Raw genomic sequence first — 13,533 nt, 5'->3', positions numbered from 1 at the left:
CAGACTTCACATGTTCTAATCCCAGTGCACTGATTATTCTCCTGGCTGACTTTTCTTGTATCCACTAATTTATGGACCATGATAGTTTTTTTAATGTAATTACTGCATCTTTGAATTTATTCTTAAGGCATATTTTTTGGTTTGTAGAAATATTAGATGATCCTGGTGAAAAATGGTGCAGCCCAGGAGTTGCTGTAAGCTAACAGACTGTGTGCTTCACTATCACTGTAATAAATCTCAAACTCAGATTCATCAGTAAATAGGACTTTTTTTCCAGTCATCCACTGTGAAATGCTGGTATTTCTTAGCCCACCCTAAGTGTTTGGCCTTGTTGAAGTTGTTTAGAAACTGCTACTCATCCTCTCAGTCCACAACAAGACAACCTTCTTTTGACTGTACTTTTGCTGATTGGAGTCTTTTTTTTTTTATTTTTTATCAGATTCTGTATCTGTGATGAAGCTGCTTTTCTTTCTCTCAGGGAACTAATCTTTATGTATCAATGCTCTGAAGGTGTGGTCACTTTTAGTCCATCTGATGGTGCTTTGGATACAACTGATCCAGCTTCTGCAAAGAGTTCTATGCAGTGCCTCCTTACAAACCTTTAGTCTGACCATGATTTGGCTCTGAGAAAACTCCTCTTTGCTGTGAATTATTTTGAGACTTGAATAAGAAAATCAGTCTGAAAAAGTAAAAGATTTAGAAAAGTGTGGTTGGACACATCACTTTGGACCATCCATGCTGCTGCCCATAAAGTTAGAATAATAACTCTTTTTATACTCTTTTTATTCCTATTTATACACACCAGTATCAATAAAGTTTTGAGAAGATATACACTTTATATGTCAAGAATAAGTCACATAGTCACAATCATTTCATGAGAAGAGGTAAAATATATTTTATTCCAACTTTGTGGGCAACAGTATAGTTTATCTCCCAATCTGATTGTGCAGGACATCATCAGAGGTTCATTAAGAGTTGCTTGCTGTATTGGTTTGTCCTGGACCAAAGAAACCATCTTTGGGAGCTGTTACATCCATGTAGTTAGCAGCAGAGGATGTGTATCTTTTAGGAGATGTATGAGAGTATGACAGCAATACAAATGATGCAGTTCTTGGCTGTTCAAAATGTTAAAGCAGGCAGGTCTCTGTGTGAAGGCCACAGGGTGTGTGTGTGTGTGTGTGTGTGTGTGTGTGTGTGTGTCTGTGTGTGTACTGTATCTGGGGTATCTCTATAAATCCAACAAAAGGGGTCAGTGTTGTGGTGTTGCAGAAGCGGAGTTGCCACTGTATAAATGAGACTGATTGTTATAACCACAGAACATCACTGCCTTGTACTCCACTGTTAGAAATTATCTATTTGTTTGACATTATTTTCAGCAGCTTTGTGAACTTAGATGCACTATCAAAAACCACACATAGCTCCAGGATATTTGTGAGTTCTCCACATGGTGAAAGGGGAGGGTGGGGGAGAGTGAAAGCCTCAGAGATCGTGTTTGATTTTACTGCAGACATGCATATTAAACCACACAGACAGAAAAATGAAAGTGCCAAGGCTGAAACAAACAACATCACATGCTTTAGCGGAGAGTCGCCTTGCATGAAACAAACACAAACATTTCACATATGCGTACACAACATGCGTACGCACAAGCACACTCAGATAAACCAAGAATAAACAGATTAAGTGGTGGAGGGGGGGTTGAGACCATTTAAAGTCAGAAAAGGTCAAAAGTAGACTGAGGAAAGCAGTGGAGAGAACTTATTATAATCCTTTAAGGGAAATATCACCGGTCAAAGGAAACAGTGAGAGTTTCTGTGTGTGTAGGTGTACTCAGGAATAACACAGCAGAAAAATATACATATACAAACAAGACCCTGAAAGAAGTGTAATGATATAAATAAAGCTTGCTAAAAATCAGCTCATCCTCAGCTGTGAGACATGTGGTTAGAGTTAAAAGAAAGCCTTTTTAATTGGTTCACCACACATCAGCCACTCATGAGGAAGACAGGAACAAAGCCTGCAGGGATAATAACGCTCAGAAAAAAAGTTTGACCTTTTCAGAGGTTGATGAACTTACACAATTGATTAAAAAAGCGAGACTGGTGGGGTCACAGTGAGGAAGTTTTTTTTAAATACATTTAAATAAATCACTGTTTGCTACATCTCACAATGAAACAAGATAAGCGATTTTCTCTTTATATTCAAAATACAAATTTCTTTCTAATGCAGAGTCTACATTTCTTTTTTAAAAGCTGCCTCCAGCTGACTTGTTTTAAAATGAGGATCCTGTAAAGGACATACATGACACCTTTGTAAAAGGCTGAGGCTAAAGCTACATGTCTTTGTCAAAAATCAGCATCTTTATGAGCTGATGATCCATGCAGATGAGAAAAAGGAAAAGACAGCTTGTGAGAGACATTCAAACCATGGTCTCTTTCTCACCACCACACTGCTGGCCAGTCACAGCATAAGCTGTTGGGACTGTTGGATTTTCATTTCCTGGAAAATAACAATGAAAAGGTGTAGATTAGGGAGTGTCCAAAGTTAATCGACCATCCGACAAACAGTTTTGATGCAGTATACCGGCATCTTAATTCTGGGTTAGGTTACCATTGTATGTAGTAATCTGGTTAGTTGGACATGCTAACATTTACAGTTTACCTTAGAGTGGTTTAATGCATTCCTTACACATTGGCACTTGGATTTCTGGTTTTGAATTAGGTAAAAAACAAACTACCTGTGTCTAGTTATGGCAGCTAAGCTATGAGTGTTTGCTGTTTAGGGAAGGGATCTAGCGAACTGTCAAAACACTCTTGGTTTTTTTTTAACCTTTCCATCTTTTCTACACCCATAATGGGCGTTGTGGGAGTAATGTCCAACTTCCACTGGAGCAAATAATAATCTGTTGTCATGTTTGTGTTACAACTTGTGTGACAGCAAAAGAAAGAAATAGCTTGCTGATATAATTCCTGGAAATTTGAGTGTTATGATGAGCTTAATTTGTAATAGTCAAATGAAAAGCTGAACTTTGACAGGAGTGGTATGCGATTATGAAAACCATTTCCCAGCACAATGAAAATGATAAACCAAAATATTGGAATTTTACCACTGCCACTATAGTCTGAATAAACACTGTAAAACTGTGCTGTATTCTCTCATTGAAGGTATGTGGTATCAGTTTGTTTTCCACCACTCCAGGACATTTGCTTTGCTCCTCTAAAGACTTGAATGTGTCTAGGAAAACCTCAGCCCCTGAAGAAAAATACACAGGTCACGTGAGCATGAAGTGAAGCAGACTCAATAGTCTGATATCAGACACAGATCCAGAGGTGAAAAGTCTTTTTAAGATAGAAAACAATCTTTTAAAAACAAAATAGCTTTACCTTTTGTGTCTTTGCATTCCACCACTGATAAAGCTGACACAGTGAAGTTCATCAGTTAAAGCTACAGCTCTTCACTGATAGAAATAAATGCAATATTTTAATAAAATAATGTTGCGTTCCAGCACTGAAATCCAGCAGGGTAAAGAAAAGACCCTGTCTTAGCCTAGAGAGCACACAGACCAGCTAGAGGATGTCTGCTGGGTCTTCCACAGAAATCAAAAGAGGATTAGAAATAGTGAACTGTGGTCGTCTTTTCATCCAGCCAGACTGATCTGTCTTGTCAACACAGACCATGTGTAGAGAAGTAATCTGGCCCAGAGCAGGATGGTCACAGCTGAGCGGTTCCTGTCACAAAAGGTGGCGGCCCACCTGAGTCTAACACACACACACACACACACAGGTGCAGAGCTGAATGGCTTTTAGCAGTGTCACTTTCCACTCCAGGAGTGAGCCAATTCTGCTGTGCAACGCACTCCATTACTTACTCTGTGTTTGAATTAGCCAATAGTTTATTGACTGTGGAAAGCTGACTGTCCCATATCATATTATGCTAAGTCTCTTTTTTTAAGTGTCTGTGAATAAGAATTTTACTGTTTGAGAAACTTACGCTGGAGACACACAAATATTAGATCTACAGACACGTTTGTGCCTTTTGTGCTCAAGCAAACACACAGATAAACAGCTTATAAAAGACAAATTATCATCAATCCGTCCTAGTGCTTTGTTGTCAGCTGTCTAATTTGCCATTCCGTAGGTATGTTTACCCCTGGTGGCCCTATCTGTCACACTTGGAGGCCTCAGGCAAACAAGCTGTCAGACAGTCAAACAAAAGCCATTAGCTTTTGTATTACGGCTGCTGAGTGATTGCATTATCCCTAATATGGATGTGACAAACAGTTTTTATGCATCAAATAGAAGAGACCATGAGCGTGAAAACAAAGCAATATCTTGGATTTAGTTTGTATCTCTGGGCTTTATTACTTGACTCTGGTATCCACACTGCTTGTCTGATATCAAGTACTTTTCCGTCTTGATTTTGACTTGTCAAATTGTTCTCAGTCACTGTTGGATATAATAATAATAATAATAATAATAATAATAAATCAGGACTGCATCCCTCTCTCCCTATACCGCACTTTAATATTGCAAACACGTAGAGGAATTATATATATATGTATGTGGAAAATCCCTCAAACACTGATTTAATTAAACACAGACAGGTCAGAATATCTATGTTTCTGTGTTTCCTGAAGAAACTCATTCAGCTGTAGTTTCACATTTGGATAGAAATGTGTAAACTGGATTTGATTTAACTTAAGAACTTAATCTTGCTGGTGTAGTCCTGTTTTTGTAATCTTCCTGTGATGTGTAAAATTGTGAAAGGTGTTTAGGATGAGGGTCAGTGCCTTCAAACCTAAGGACACAATAGGGCCTCTGGCCTCCAGCTTCAGAAGGAGTTTCTACCCCAAATAAGAGTAGTACTTTAAATAGTAGTCAGGTACTCGTCAGATTCTAATGTAGGTGATGGGAGACAAAGGTCACAGTCCTCATTCTGTGCAAAAGTGTCTACAAAAGGTAAAATGAAGTTTGAGTGTGGCTTCCGCAGTTTGAGTTAAAAAAAGAAAAAATCTCTCTTCCATACCGGCCTTCATGTAACGCCTACACTGTAAGAAACTGGGGACAAAAATCCACAGTCCACATTCTCCACAAAAATACTTTCCAAAGTTTAGAGTTTAGCCGAAGCTAATATGAGGCCTCAGCACTCTGAGTGAACAGAATTGAGTCATTATATTCAGCCTTTCAGTCGCATGTAGCATCTCAGCAGTTTGGAGAAACACAAAGAGTGAATCTTTTACTAAAAAGACTGTAACTCTGGAAAATTTGATTTGACTTTTGACATTTGATTCAGCTAACTCAAACTTTTAAAGCCCAACATTAGTTTCAGCTGAACTTTAGGGTGCATTTCTGCTCAGAAAGAAGGCTGAGGATTCTGTCCTGCATTTCTCACAGTGTAGTAATTCTACAAAGGTACCACTCCACACCCAGTCTGGATAGAATTACACCCCCATAATGTTTTCAGACTCACAATGGACAGTTGAGGAGTGTATAAAAATTGATGCAGCACAATCAGAGGTGTAGTCCCTTTTATTCTGCAAACTCTTCCTGGTCAAAACCTGGACTCTGCGTTATCCACATTACATACAGCTCGGTCAGAGATTGGGTCACTTTTTTCTAGCTCGACACCCTCACATTTCTTTACATTTTCAAGCTTGAAGTCTTCACACCCAGCCAACCCTGACTCAAGTGACATCACTTAAGGACATTTAGCAGACTCCACTCAGTTCCCTCTTGAAACACAAAGGGCTTTATTCTACTTTCTTCACATAAGCAGTAGCACTCCCCAACGCTAGGAAACAGACTTTTATTGTAAAAATCTTTTATTGTTTAAAATCAGCTCCGCTCATCACTGCTGCATCACACCAGAGGGGTTTACAACTAAGTGCAAAGCCTGTGGGAGGAAGGTCAGCACTCGCAAATATGAGTCTGTGGCACTTTCCACGATGACAGTGGATTGTGCGCTCCACCTTACGAGCAAGTTTCTGGCCTAAACAAAGGAGCCTCTATTTCTGGATCGTGAGTGAAGCCTTATATATATACTTTTGCATTAATTGGTTATGACTGATGAACACAGCTGGAGAAGCTACGCCTCAGGCTACACTGTATTAACATGCACCTCCTTACAAATGTAGCTACATGGTAGGGCCCCACAGCTGCTACAGCCTTTGGTTTTTGATGAAGACAACATCAGAGAAGTTGATGAAGGTTGATAACCTTTTGCCTGCCATGATCACCGCTAACAGTGACGTTAGCATTACTGTGACTACACATGATTCCACTGACAGTATGATACAACTGTTGTCATAATTACTTCAAATCTCAAAGTGGATTAAAGAATGTAAATAGAATTACTGAGTTTCGGGGTATATAATTTAGGCGCAGTGTGGCGTGATAATATATGACACATCTGTCTTTCCCTTTATGGGCAGAACAACAAACCAAAGCTCCCCCTGAGCAGCCTGAATGAAGAATATGTGGCTACCTGTACCAAGGGAGGAGCTGCAATACCAATATTCCTTTTGTCAGGGATGGGGAGAAGCCAACATCAGCTCCTGGTACCACCTCATCAGGCCTGCTAGCAAAGGGACAGGACTGGGAGCTGAAAGTTGACCTGGAGAAGTAACTGAAGTTCCCAATAAGTTCTGCCGCAACAACGCTAAGGCCAGACATAGTGCTGATCTCTCAAGTCTCTAACCAGATCATTCTTGATGAACTCACTGTTCCCTGGAAGGACCACAATGAGGAGGTCAACTAGGGGAAGAAAGACAACTACACTGATCTAGTGGAAGAATACCAATGTAACCGGTGGCCAGCAAGGTGCAAGCCCATTGAGGCGGGATGCAGAGGTTCACTGGCTGGTCCCTCTGCAGGGGCCTACAACATGCCGGGCATCACAGGGGCCAGTACCAAGGCAAACTCAGAACACTCTGGAGACATTATATCCCTCGTCTGGTCTGGGACTGCCTCAGGACACTCTAATAGGAGCTGGATGATGTGGTTGAGAAGGATTCCTTAAAATAAAATTAATAAAAAATAAGAAGCCTGCTGCCATCGTGACCTGGATCCAGATAAGTGGCGATAAATGGATGTGTTAATCATCAGTGTTTCTTTATCATGTAGTGCACCTCCAGTCATTTTCCATTGTGAGGAAGCCGAGCTATCACGAGCTTCAAGAATGCGAGCCCTTGCATAACCTTGAAAAGAGCAGTTTGACAAGATGTGGGGGTTAAACTACAAAGGCTGTCACTTTCAAACAAGATTCACACAAAGCAGAGGTGTTTTAATGATTAACCGACTCTGTCCAACACTCACGCACACACACACAAACACACACACAGTCTGTTTAAATGGAAAATATCTCTGTGGGCTCAAGTGTGTATTTTTGTGGAATTCCTTCTCAGGTTGAACTCCCTGCTGACAACTATGAATAGGATCCCTGTATTTGTTTCATATCACTGCAAAAGAACATCAAACACCTCAGTTTCTCAGTATCAATTTTTCTGAAGAAGAATTAAATCAAGCAAAGGATATTTTTTCCTGACCTCAGGAAAAGATATCCTTTGCTTGGGGCCAACGGTTAATATCTTGAGAACAGTTAAGATCTGAACATCTAAAGGTTTGAGAGGTTCCGCCTGTACGGAGCAGTTTTCTCCGACTGCTCCACTGGTGGATTCACCTCAGGTCAGCATTGTTTTTCTGACTTTTATTTTAATGCACAATCTCTCAAATGTCATTCTACTCCCACTTGACTGTATCATACTACTGAAAACAAATATTTCTTATGAAATTGTATTTTTTTTTTTAACTTGAAAAGGGGTGACACATTCACACATATAAACCTGCTTTTTAAAGATAACTGTGGCACCAGTATTTCCTGAGTGCTGCCTTTAAAAGTTAAAAAATTAAATTATTACTGCTCTTTGGCTTCCAGACGATGTATTTTCCATTTTAATGGATTAAATAAAAATTTAGCCTATAATAACTTCAGGGATTTTTATTTGAATATATATTTTTTTAGATTAAAACTACATTGGAGCAGCAGTATTCCATGTTTGTCATTAAATATGGACACCAATAATTCATGCATTAACTATTAGCCTATAATATTTGCTCTAATAAAGAAGGCTATAAGTTGTTAATCATCAACATCCAGTGGTGTAGCGTAGAGGAGCATCAATCCACCTGGACTCCACCACAGATTTCCTATTAATCTAGTTGTTTATGCCTTAAGTTTACCTTTAATCTATATGTCTAAACTTTAAAAGAAAAAAAGGAAAATGCCAATGTGAGAGGAAAAACAGCTCAGAGTGAATAGTTGAATAGTTCCGTCTTACTTGATTGACACATACTTCCAGATGGGAGGGTCGATTCCACTTGAAGTCCCGCCTCAGAGTGTGTATCTTGCTGGGGACTTGAGGCTATAAAATGAAGGAACTTACTGTAACCGGGACGCACTCTTTAGTCGGAGTTCCCTTTGTGGACTCACGTATAGAAACTAAAGTCAGTCCAATGCTTTAATCACTGCCCACACAGAAAGATATCGCTGTCGGTTTCCTCTCATTTCCAAGCTGAAAACACTTCATCCAGTCGCCGGGTAGAGACGGAGCAGAGCCATGGCAGGGGACGGGTCAGATCAGCGGGCGCTGCAGTATGAACAAACTCTGGTAAGTTTGATTTGCTGCCGCTCTGAACTTTGTTCACTGACCACACAGTACGTGTAGTCCTCTGGCGTGGAGAGGGAAGCCAGACTCCACTGACAAATCTTTCAATTTAACGCTGCCTGACTTGCTGGGTAAACGCACACAAGTGGTACTAGCTACACAATGGCAAGCAGTGTGAACGAGTGGTGGATAAAAGTTATAATGTGACTGAAATAAACGTGCGTTGGTGCAACATGTGTATGCCGAATAAACCAGTGTGCCTCTGTGATTGTGGAAGTCTCTGCTGGAGTGTGTATATATGTCGAGTAAAGAGTGAGTTGTCAGGTTTTAAAGTAAGTCCGACCTCCAGGACACTCACGTGAAAGTGACCGAGGGTTGTGGTGTCGGAAGCAGCTGTGTATGGCTTTAAGCGTCTCTAAGTCCTTAATTGCCCTTTTTGTAGACTTGTGAGGCGACATAAGTAGCTAAAGACACACTTTTAAATTGTCAAACACCGCAAGTTAGCAGCCTTACTGCAGCACAGGTAGCATAAGGGCTGGTTGTTATAACATCTGGAATTGGCTATCCCGAAACAGGTAGACTTGTCTCCTGTGTGGCTAGACTGTGTCCAAACTCCACTGCAAAAAAGTCCATGCGCTTTAAGAAAGTTTTGGATATTGTCGTGGACACATATTAGAAAATGACTTTATGTTTGTTTAGAATTTTTAAAATGTGCAAATAAATTCGGCATATAACTTATTTAACCAAGCAGTTATTTATATATGAAATACCAACTTTACGAGTTACGGGTTTGCCTTTTTCACGCAGCGTCTTGTTAGGGAGCAGTGTGCAGGTTTTAAAAGTTGAAAATGTATGAAATGCAGTGCTGTTTGGTGCTTTATAGATTAACCAAATTTACAACGGTCCACTAGTAATTTTTCAGAAGCAAGGAGTATTTTTTTTGCAATAGGTATTTTTTGTCAGTAAGCAAATTAACTCTCACTTCAAAGATTTTTGAATGGGATTTTGCATTAAAATCTGACCACAGTGAACCATTATTTGCAAACATTATTATCTTTCTGCAGCTATAAACGAAATAACTAGTACATGCAAGAGGATAATGTTATCCTTACATCAGCAGTGCAGCTGTTATCATACTCAGTGGGCTATCATTCGCTGTTGTCCAACTAAGTGAGCTGTCATACAGTGATCCTGACACATACAGTAAATATTTGTCTGGAGTACTTGTGGGCTGCATTGATACCAACCAACACCATCCAACAACAGATCAATTCATTGTTGTCCACTGTGTGGGAAAAGCTGCTGTGTACATGTACTGTACATGCATGGTGTCCTGTAAGATAAGATGCAACTCCCACTTGTCCAGGAGTCCAGTGCTGTGCCGGCTAATCTTTATGCAGAGCTCCTGAGTGTGAACAGTGATCGAATGTGAGGTTAGACTTCATAAGTTACCAAATGCCTCATAACTGTTATGTAAGGTCATTTCCTTCTTATCTTAGATAACAAGCAGGCAGTTGTTGGGATTCATAGGTGGTCTGCACAGAAGATTAATCAGCTGAGGGAACAGTTTGATATTAGTCCTAGTTTATACAGCAGGGGGCTCTCAAACGTTTTCATGTCCCAGGCCCTTAAACAGATATGGGTCAGGAAGGACCCATGGATGCACACTTCACAGTTTTGTCTTTGGGATCTCCCTAAGGACTGATTTTAAATTAATATTTAGCACTGAATTGTGTGAGGAAGAGTGAGTTATAATATAGAGAAATTACACTGTTCATTGTTTTGCTCCTCCTGAAGGACTCCCTGAGATTCCTAGATTGCACATTGACGAGCATGGATTTGCAGCGTGCCCTTCAGAATGATTAAGGGTGGGGTTTGGACTGAGAATCCCTGTGCTCTGTGTGTCTCTAGCTGAACTTTTTCCTGACAAAACTTCTGTCAAGCCTAAAGAATCTGCTATTTGAAGAGACTAGTTTTATAGGCCAACTGAACCCATTCAGTGGCAGCGAGGCTTTAAATTAAGAAGAGCCACAACTGTAACACTTCTTTGGGCCTCTGTTTCCTCTTCTTGAAAAAGTTCCTTTGTAAAGAACCCCCACCCCCCACCCACCCCCAACCGAGTGCTGTTAATCTGTGTGTGTGTGTTTGTGTGAGAGATTACACAACGTGCGACCCGCTGATTCAGCGCTGGACGCTCTGTCACCCTGGCAGGGTCTCGTGCTCGGCCCTCCGGCTCTCTGAGAAGAACGTGCAAGCAGCTCTATCTGCAAAAAAACAAACAAACAAAAAAAAAAATCCATCCACACCTCCTTTTCTGTTAATCTCAGCTCTCCCCTCTGTGTTTGGATGATTGTTACGTGAGCAAAATTGTGAAAGCATCTAAATAGAATCAAATAAAAATAGCCACAGTGTGAGAATAACCTCTTTTAACATAAATGAGCTCTCTCTCTCTGCCCCCCATCTCCTCACCGTGGGTTGTAGTAACATGGTGTCTTTGTGTGATATTGGCAGTCATGGTGGTTGTGTGGGTTTGTTGTGGGCAGTGGATGCTCAAAGAGGCCAGTGTAGTTTGGCTGCGAGCGAGGCTGAAAGGCTGGCTGTACAGAGATGTTGGCAGAGCCAGGAAGAAGGAGCACTTGCAAAATAAAACCAGGCTCAACATATTGTCAGTTAACAACAGAGTGATACATCACTTTGTGTTTATATGAAACTGATTTTAGCTGGTTTCTAAAGTCAGGTATGTGATTGTTTTTTTCATAGGATATGAAGGTCACAATTCTTTTTGTGTAAGTCATGGGAAATTACATAATATATACTGTACATATACAGTATACAGTACATTCTGTATGATAAACCTGATTTTAAAAATTGACTAGAGGCCACACAAGTGTTCACAAATGTTTTTATCGTTTTCCTCCAGGAATTCTGTGTCCCATGATCATCTTATTTCTGCTTCAGAAGATTTTTCAAGATTAAAAGATGAAAGAGTGAATTAATCTTTAAATCAGAATTTCTTGGCTTTGCAACAAGTCACTTATGGAGCCCAGGATATCAGCAAACAGCAGCTGTAATCAAGCATATTAGTGTTAGTAACTACCAACTAACCAACCAACAACCAGACCAAACAACCTGTGAGTTTCAGGTTGAGTTAAAACACTCTTTGCCATTACAGGATTGGTGCAAACCACAGTGTCTTGCAGGTCATTCATCTATAAGAATTAGGTACATGGTGCTGCATTGAAAAATGCATGTAATGTAAAAAATATTGATAAAAAAAAAATAAGACAAATGTTGAAGAAAATGCTTCAAAAAGTTGAATTTCAGTATCATTTTTTTTTTCTGACCAGCAGAAAGAAGGCAAACGATAGCTGAACAGGTAGCAGTTTTAGAGGTGATTTTTAGTTTGCCATAAATGAACTGTTGTGTGGACATGGGTGTGTGTATGTTTTCGTAACATAGTATTATTACATCATAAATGGACAGTCTTGTTATCAAAGGTAAAGTTTATGAGATGCTGTACAATGGCAGCAATTGTGACTCAATTACAAGTGAGAGGCTAAAATTTATGACATTTTATGTGCAGCGGAGTATTCCTAATCAATAAAAAGCAAAACTCCAAGTTAGTGTTGCTCATATTTAATTAATAACTACATGCACACAATGAAACTTTGTAACAGAGAAACAACATTTAGCACCATGAAGTTACTTGGACTCTGTAGGAACAAAGACTCGTACGCCAGTCGGCTGTTCAGTCACAGTTAACAGTGTTCTGATTGGACATGAGTTAGCTTGTTTGATGTAGTGTTTAGCAGAGGCATACAGTACCTGACTGAGGTTAAACTTGTCCAGATTTGTAATAATTAACTGGATAATCATAATGATCCCTAATATGGGATCTGAATGATATGTGAGGCTCTTAAGGGGGTGTGGCACTAATTTTACAGATCACTGTCAAGGGGAGCACTGCTATGAAATCTGGACTAGACTGAACGAAAAAAAAAAAACTGTGAGGATGTCATGAGGGTTATCTTGGCTTGGGCTTGGAGACGACAAATTTTTAGCTGAAAGTGTGTGTTTCGAACTGGGGCCAGGAGCTTAAAAGACGTAGGCATTTTCCAGACAGGGAGGAGCTAACAAACGTTGTATTTGAGGTGTTTTCTGGAGCGGGGCTGCAATTCTCAAAGTGCTTTCTTGAGTTATCGTTTGGTCAATGAAATGGAGAAGGGACATATTCAAATCATTTATCTTGTCCAGACAACAGGACAAAGTCCAAAGATATAAAATGTGTCTATTATAGAAGACTAAGAAAACTGAATTTACATTTAAGAAGCTGGGAGCAGTACATTTTGGGGATTTATCCTTTTAAATGAATTTTTTAAATGACTTAAAAACGATTAATCGATTATCAAAATTGTTGCAGATTAATTTTGGCTTGATCAGTTAATTCCTTAATCGGCTCATTGTTTCAGCTCTGTTTTGGGGCTTGATTCTTTCTAGGGGTTAAAAAAGTATCTGGCTCTCATTTTGATGCTTGTGAGCCTCCAAACTTTGTGGATGTGCAAAAACTGAAAGCTTTGGCTTCTCATTTCCTTTTCGTACATGAAGCTAGCCACACAAGCTGGGCTAACCTGATTAGCATGATTGAACTAACTGACAACAATAACACAATGACAAAGCTTTCTTTAAATGCCCTCTGCACCTGCCAAGGTGTATGCTATATTTAGACACTATAAGTATTGCATGTACCAAACTAACACAAGTCACATGACAAACCAAATGTCCTGTGTCAAAAAGTTTTACAGGGCTCCAGCATCAGTGCAGGCCTACTGATAACTCTTTTAGGTTGTGTAGAATTGTGTGAAGTGGTTGTG

The 13,533-nt window shown here is 39.9% G+C and overlaps 1 protein-coding gene across 2 annotated transcripts in view; it reads left to right on the top strand.

Moving 5' to 3' along the window:
• Positions 1 to 8,429: 8,429 nt before the first annotated feature.
• The window catches only part of LOC121186883 (chloride channel protein 2-like), a 143,655-nt gene continuing 138,551 nt past the window's right edge, over positions 8,430 to 13,533 (top strand). The window contains exon 1 of one of the 2 annotated variants that reach the window (XM_041045762.1): positions 8,430 to 8,665. In XM_041045762.1, the coding sequence (XP_040901696.1) occupies positions 8,615 to 8,665 (51 nt within the window). In that variant the 5' untranslated portion in view covers positions 8,430 to 8,614. The remainder of the gene's footprint in view (positions 8,666 to 13,533) is intronic. The other variant, XM_041045759.1, reaches the window with a different exon arrangement.

This window comes from Toxotes jaculatrix, chromosome 9 (genome assembly GCF_017976425.1).
Source record: "Toxotes jaculatrix isolate fToxJac2 chromosome 9, fToxJac2.pri, whole genome shotgun sequence".
NCBI classification, from domain to species: Eukaryota; Metazoa; Chordata; class Actinopteri; family Toxotidae; genus Toxotes; species Toxotes jaculatrix.
The sequence above is the reverse complement of the archived record's forward strand: the minus strand, read 5'-3'. Positions and strand labels throughout refer to the sequence as shown.